Source organism: Trachymyrmex cornetzi, unplaced genomic scaffold (genome assembly GCF_001594075.2).
Source record: "Trachymyrmex cornetzi isolate Tcor2-1 unplaced genomic scaffold, Tcor1.1 scaffold1059, whole genome shotgun sequence".
NCBI classification, from domain to species: Eukaryota; Metazoa; Arthropoda; class Insecta; order Hymenoptera; family Formicidae; genus Trachymyrmex; species Trachymyrmex cornetzi.
Window position 1 is genome coordinate 88,832 of NW_017295608.1, and position 7,929 is coordinate 96,760.

At 34.2% G+C, this 7,929-nt stretch overlaps 1 protein-coding gene and 1 pseudogene across 1 annotated transcript in view; both read right to left on the reverse strand.

Annotated features, from left to right (window-relative positions):
* Positions 1-7,723, reverse strand: part of Nmnat (nicotinamide mononucleotide adenylyltransferase) — a 21,519-nt gene extending 13,796 nt beyond the window's left edge. Inside the window, exons 1-5 of the mRNA XM_018505526.1 lie at positions 7,634-7,723; positions 6,789-7,160; positions 6,009-6,421; positions 5,540-5,641; positions 4,853-5,019 (exon numbers count right to left, since the gene is read on the reverse strand). Of these exons, the coding sequence (XP_018361028.1) occupies positions 4,853-5,019; positions 5,540-5,641; positions 6,009-6,421; positions 6,789-7,050 (944 nt within the window). The 5' untranslated portion in view covers positions 7,051-7,160; positions 7,634-7,723. The remainder of the gene's footprint in view (positions 1-4,852; positions 5,020-5,539; positions 5,642-6,008; positions 6,422-6,788; positions 7,161-7,633) is intronic.
* On the reverse strand, positions 1,053-2,684 carry LOC108759872 (uncharacterized; annotated as a pseudogene).
* Positions 7,724-7,929: the final 206 nt, after the last annotated feature.

Below are 7,929 nucleotides of genomic sequence, written 5' to 3' on the forward strand. Positions count from 1 at the left end.
ATATATATATATATATATATTATTTTTCATGTTATTCTTCTATAGAGCTTCATATGTAAAAATATATATAAGCAATAAATTATAATAGAAATCCATAAAAAGTTTATTGTTACTCTCATTTTTTATATTTCAAACAGTCTTATAATCTTCAGTCAAAACAAACAATTATTCAACTTTTCTGAGAGTTAATATAAATATAATATATAATTATATTATAACAGGAATTACATTTATATACTCTCTGTAGATTACATATTTATGAATATATACTTATTAAAAAATAAAAATGTTTATATATCAATAAGATGTTTTATGTATTAATAAAAATAATATGTGCTCATATGTTGAACATTGAAGTTGCAAGCTTTCAGCCAAGCAATATGAATAGTAGAAGTGGAAGGAAGTTGGGAGGATGGCCTACAAGAAAATGAGCTATGGTGGTAAGATCCGCATTGTCTTTCTCCGAAAACATCCTTTCATCATGATTATTGCAGGTACTTATCCCAGGGTGATAGCGCTAAATTAAAACATGCAGAATTTAGGATAGGCAGGTCAACTGTTAATAAAATAGTGAATGAGACTTGTCGGACAATTTGGAACGTTACAGCCAATTGTTTTGAAATCTAATAAAGACTGGAAATCCATAAGTGAAGAGTTCATGGAAAATTCCAACCTGCCACTCGTATTATTTATATTGCTTGACTAAAAACAGGGAGTCTTCGATTTGAACTTTAAAATCAGCTATTGCTGTATATACTTTGAATTTATAAATTGGAGTAATTCTATCATACATTGAAGACGCTTTTCTTCAGGTACATATTTAAGAGCAAATGCAATGGCAGCTAAGACTGGATCATTCACAGATGATTCCGATGATTGATTAGAATTACATTGACTTGAATTTGTCAAGGACTCCCCTATTTTTTTAGCAAAAGAGGTCAAGGCTGTTGACTGCTTGGTTATAGCTTGCATAAATATTTTATTCTCTTTCTTCTTGCGTTTAGCAAAGTTATCAGGTTCTGGAACAGTTCTTTTTGTTGATATCCTCTGCATTGATTTCAGCACTTCTTTTGGTGCATTAACTGCTGCAGAAGAACATTCTTCCACATTGAGGTTACTGGATTAGGTACTGGACTAATGTAGATGTATGTATAAAACCTTCCTTTTCCATGTTATTCTCAATCGAGCACATAGATGCAGCATCTAAAGATAAAAAGAGATAAATGAAAGCTACACACTTCATATTCATTCCATCCTATGTACTACATTTCTACATATCAATCTACTTACTGCCAAACTCCAAATCACTCGTAGACCATATACTTGATATACTTGGAGACAAAGGCACTGATGTTTGTGGAGACGGTGTTTGTGGAGACGGTGTTTGTGGAGACGGTGTTTGTGGAGACGGTGCTTGTGAAGACGGTGCTTGTGGAAGTAGTATTTGTGGAGACGGTGTTTGTCGAAGTAGTATTTGTGGAGACGGTATTTGTGGAGACGGTATTTGTGGAGACGGTATTTGTGGAGACGGTGCTTGTGGAGACGGTGCTTGTGGAAGTAGTATTTATGGAGACGGTGTTGATCTTGATGGTGGAGATAATGTTGATGGTGAAGGTAAAATAAGTAGAGGGGGATGGGAATTTTTTTCAGTCGTTGTGGTCTTATTCACAATCTTCTTTGATGTATAATTACTGACAGTTCTGAAACACCGAAATATATACTAATACCTAATATCACAACACACTAAGCTAATTTTGGGTGCTTTCAAGCAGAAAATATAAATGATACAGTGTAATACAGTGAATAATGACATGTTTTTTGTTAATGTTAAAGATAATCACTGTTACATTATATCTTGTTAAAAAACATCATTCATTTGTAAATCACAACTATATACTTGCGAGGCATGATATGATCCATCAAGAATGAACAGAGATCGTAAAACTGCCATTTCGGCACATATAGGGGCTTTGCTCCTTGCCCAGATTTCTCTTTGAGAGCTATTGCTACTTTCCGCCTTTCCCTACCAAATCGCTGGCGAATGTTATACCACATCTTGGCAACATCTTTTCCTGATAAGAGAAATTAAAACACAAATGAAGTATCTTAACCTTATGGCAACATGCAAACATATCAACTAATTTATATGCATCTCACCTGACATTTGTCTTGACAAATGAAATCCAATGCTCTCCCAAGCTAAGTCTTTACAAAAATCTACCAGCATATTCGTTCCAGTTTTTCGCGTATAGAGCGGGATTCGCTTTGACAAGAGCGATAAGCTCTTGTTGCAATACCGTATCATGTTCATCGTCATCATCCTCTACGTTATTTATTATATCGTCATCAAAAATTTCTTCGTCAGACATGGCGCTATTTTATTATTAAATGATTATCCAAGCTGCATATCAAAATTCACTGATTCACTTATCACTGAGGCTAGCGTCCCATAGAATGGTTCGTGCGTAACTTATCTGCTTGCAAAATTTGGCTTGCAATACGCTCATTGGATATCGCGTGTCGCGCGCGACGAATATCTACAGCCGACGTTGCTTGCCGTAAGCCGTAGGCAGTACCGAAATGGAAATGGTTCATTTCGCTTACAACTACAGTTGCGACCTACTAAACCGGAAATACGTCTCTTACGACTACTGTTATGGCCTAAAACTCTCCATTGTAGCTGGACCTTTTAAACGTCTTCAAACGACTCGAACGGCACGCCTAGTAGGCCATCTCCACTCCTAGCGGCACGCGCGCCATGCGATCGGTGGGGACGGTAGGTTGTATATTCGGCAGCAGAGTAGGCCGGACGCGCTTATTCGGTTATCTTTAAACGTTAATATCTCGTTAATTATTGTGCAAACTACAAAATGGTATAAAAATTTTCAATTCAGTTCGATCCGTTCTACCTGCTCGTGACAGAAACGCGATAATTTTCAAACACCCTATATATATATATGTTGTATAATTTAAATAAAAATAAAAAACATAGGTGCTTTTTATTTGGTGACACAAGTTGACACAAGTTGACACAATCGTTCTATCTCTGTTACTTTGTGAATATCAACAAAGATAGAATAATGTTTGTTTCGACTTATGTAACTAAATGGAAAGCCCTTAATATTGCTTTAATAGTTTACTATATGTCCAGAGATCATAAAAATTAAAGGAAGATATTTTAGCATGTTTCCTGGTAAATATTATATTCGATGGAAGACAAATAGAAAGACTAGAGTAAGAACTATCATATAAATTCCATGAAATATTACATGCAGCAACGATCGCAATGTGTTCCTTTTTTAAGTATCCCATCTTTTGTATATATAATATTCACAAACTATATATGTACATGACATAAAAAGGTAAAAATTAGCATTTCTATAGATACATGATGGATAATTAATCCGTAGTTGGATCCAAATCGATTATTAACAATGATCAATTAATGAATAGGAATTAGATAACGCAATTTTCTGAGCACAATTTGATTCGATATTTACTAAGTTTTATATTTACTTTTGAATATTCTCTTATTAAATTCTATATTTTCTCTCATATTTTTCTTATTCAATTCTATATTTTTTTCCATATTTTTACAAACATAATTAATTATTTTATTATATATTTTACTAACTTCGTGTTTTTATTGTGAAATCTTGAAAATGGGATCAGTTTTTTTATTGGACAATCATTATTATATATAACGAAATCATATTTCTTTACATCATAGTAAATAAACTATCATTATAAAAATAAAGTATATTATCTTCTCAATATAAAATGTATAAAAATTGATAATTATATGATATCTATAAGTTTGTAATTATTTATTAAAATATCACAAAACACATGATATATATTAGGTGTTAAACTTAATTCCTGCCGTTTTTCGTCTCCAAAATTGATTTGTTTCGAAGGGAAGATGAATGAATACCTTAATCAAATTAATTTCCTCCATTTTCTACTTTATTACTAATTAATAATACTTTATTAATAATACTTTGATTAAGATATATATTGAATTATGATATAAAAACAAAATTAACTTTTTCCTAGTAATAAAATATAACGGTATTCTTATCGAACTAACTTTGATTCTTTTCAAGTTAATCTACAGTACATAAAAGTTTATCAAAAAAATAATTATCCTGCATATCATAATTCAATATGAAATAGCAATCGTGGGCGAGTATGTTACTCGGGCAATCAAGCAACAATAAATTTTATTACAAATTTAATTTACGCGGTAACTCTATTTTTTCTCCTTGTGATTGCCCCCGTATGTTTATTTTCTGCTTCCCTATTATTTATCAGTTCTCCTCTTGCGTCGCACTCCGATTATATTTGCCACATGACCACGTACAGTGCATAGGAAAAGCGAGATTTTTATATGTAAAGATTTTTATATGTAAAGTAATCGAAAGCGACGTAAGAAAAAAAGAGAAGTAAGATACAATAACGACACAGTTAAGCAAATAAAGACTATACGTGATTTATTGTACGTTGATTCTTCGATTTTTCATTTGCCTGATCCAGCAGCGACTGCCGCAACTTTTTTTAATTTACAAATTTCAAGCTTAAATCTATATGGCCCTATCTTACATTTTAATTGCTTTTTATCACTTTAATCCTCTTCTGCTCGACATAACTTTCAAATACCGCGCGCGCGCTTTTATTTTTTTTTTATTTTACGTTTCAAATATATATTTTTGTATTTTGCGTATTCAAACATATTTACGTTTTTTATCCACAATTTAAGCAACAGAGGATTAATGAACTAGCAGACTAAAGAAAAAAGCTCGACTATCGTCATTATAAAAGAATACGTCTAAACAAAATATTCGAAACTTACATTGTTGTGTCTGGCATTCTCGCATCGTAAATCTCGTGCTTGTAGATGTAATCGATGACAGAGTCTTGCAGTAGGTACCTGACGCTCTCGCCGCGCTTTAGAGCTCGTCTGATCCTCGTTGAACTAACTTCGTTCGGAATCCATTCGGTCACAATACAGATATTGTTCTAGAAATAAAAAAATCAAATTATTCAAACATGTAAAGCTGCTTCTACAGGTCGGCTACATCAGTAAAGATAATAATTAATATTTAGTGACAATTTCGAAAAAAAATCGTCTACAATAATTAAATTCGTAGATAAAATTTAATTGAATGTAGTTCTTTTATTTAAATTAATGTTCGAATTCCTGTAGCTATTTAAAATACCCAAAACAACAGTGTTTGACAAACAAAATCCTGCCACATGTAATGCTCGTATGCCTGCCTTACAAAGACTACGCTCAGAAAATACAACGATAATATATATTCTGTTAGATTTGTCATAGATTTAAAAGTATATTCTAATCAGACAACAATTAATGAACACTCACTCAATTACTATTTTCTAAACGTAGTCTAATATGCAGGCAAACAAATAATTCTTTATTTCGATATGCTAACACATACAATAAGCGCGCGTTGCGCTTTATAAACAAATATAATTCAAGAAAAGAAAATTCAACAAAATTCTCAATTTTTTATTATACCATGTGCTTAGAGAGGATGTCTGAGTCATAGATGAACTTGTTGGGATTGGAACCTTCTCTGGTGATGACTACAAGACCATGTTCGCCAACAATTGCATCAATCTGTGATAGAAATCAAATCGATATAAACAAATTGTCATATAATTGAATACAATACGTAATGAAAGGCCTTATCGTTCTGAGCTAGATCTTAATACTTCAATATTTCGATGTTAATTTATATACATATCCAATTCTACAATCTACCTTTAACTTTGCCATTTTATTATGTTTTATAGTTTAGTTATCTTTATAATTTCTAGTTTAAAAAATATAAAAATTTATCTCAAAGTTGTAAGTTACTTTAAAAGGCAAGAATCACATTCGAAATCTCATTATAAAAAAAAACAATGTTTTCACACACATACAAAGTATTCTATTAAAAAACACTTATTCAAAATAATCATTTGCAATGTATTTCACAACTCACATCTTCTTCCAACCAAAGTCCAGGAATGCCAAAGCTCTCTAGAAGATCTGCGCCACACAACAATTTAATTTGTATCGGCGTATTGTCTGTTGAGCTGTTTTTCACATTCTCTGGAATCCAATCTGTATCTTCTATCTGCAGGTGATGCTTGATGTCATTGGAACTGGACAACATGGAATTGAGCAGATTTTGATGATGCTGCAAGCACATGCGAGTCTTGGTCCAACAGTTCTGCCTTGTCTCCCATGTACTCAACCGAATCCAGTCACTATTCTGTAAAGATAAGCGCAGCATTGCACATCTGTGTGTAGCACTGGCTAACTCCTTCTTAGCATATGCATCATGCACTGGAGAGATCACTCCACCAACAACAACATGCGTTCCCATTCGATGCAGATGGTCTCGAGCAATTTCTGAAAAATAAAATTATTCATATAAATTATAATTGTTATCTGAAGGAGAATTCTTCATCAAGAATTCAAGGTTTATCGAATTATATTCAGATGTTTATGATTAAGTAGTCTATAATTATAGATTTTCAATCAACATTCGAATATAATTACGTATTAAACGCACAAAAGAACAAAGAATTTTAAGAGAAAATATACAAAGAGAAATTAACAGAATACTGTATTATCATGCAAAAAATCATAAACAAATTTCATGCATGGCAGTAATGTGACATCATAAATGATAACAGAACATGACATGACAGTATTCACCGCTCTATAGAAATGACACCACTCGAGTGAGGATGACGATAAATCGATATGTACGTACCGAACATTCGCAAGTGCATATTCGTCGGTGGGTTGTAGCTGCCGCACGACATCAGAATTACACGCGTGGGCGCCATTTTGCGCGTTCGCCACTCGTCGCCGCATTGACGGCCGACCGCACCTCCGTCACCGTCAAATCGACCCAGAGAGCTGATGCTGAGTAACAACGACGACAACGACGCACACGTCGCGAGGTTGCGTAACCTACTGACCGCGTTTAGGAACGAATCGCGCGCCGATCGCCGCCATGTTATCTCAAACATCACCGACCAATAGGAGTGTCCCTCGCTCACGTAGGCGTGCCACCTGGTTAGCAAGAATGCATTACACTGAATTCATACCGCGCACAATAGCCAACAGGAAGACTTGCTTTCTAGAGACAAAAATATTACTAGTTAAAGTTACTAAAAAATTCACTTTTCTATTGGATATCGAGGCTACATTCCAAAACTTCCTCTCAGAGGAAGATTTTACTCTATATGCTATAGTATACGTTACGTGTACTATATGGCTGCGTTCAGCAGACTCAACAGTTTTGCAAGTTTTGTGATTCGCCGCACTGTTTGGATTATACTTGATTTAAAGGAATAGCCCTATCTCTCAGTGAAGAATCACAAAACGGTTGCAAAACTGTTGAGTCTGCTAAACGCAGCCTATGGGTGCATTCGGTACTACAACCGCTCACTAAGCGTTCAGTGAGCTCTTGGAACTGATTGGCGTATTCCGTTAGATCTAAAAATATAGACCAAACAGATACAAGAGCTCACTAAGCGCTCACTATATTTTGAGTAAAATTTTCCTTGGAGAGGAAGTTTTGGAACATAGCCCGAAATGTGTTTTACTTACGGACGAAAAGTTGCGACGTTTCCTTTTGATTTCTTTCGGAACGCAGACGACATTTGATTTGTTTTCTAGTTCTCGATTGTGAGATGGTATGGTCTGTTTGGCGCATCGACATCTAGAATGGACCGCTGATGGCAATGGTGGGGGTAGAAAGACGATTAGAGTGAAAGGCAGGAATAATAAGATCGTTCTTTCTCTGTTTACTGTTGTTTCTAACTACCTGATTGGTTGTTGGATTAACAACAACCAATCAGGTTTCAGTAAACAGAGAAAGAACGATCTTATTATTCCTGCCTCTC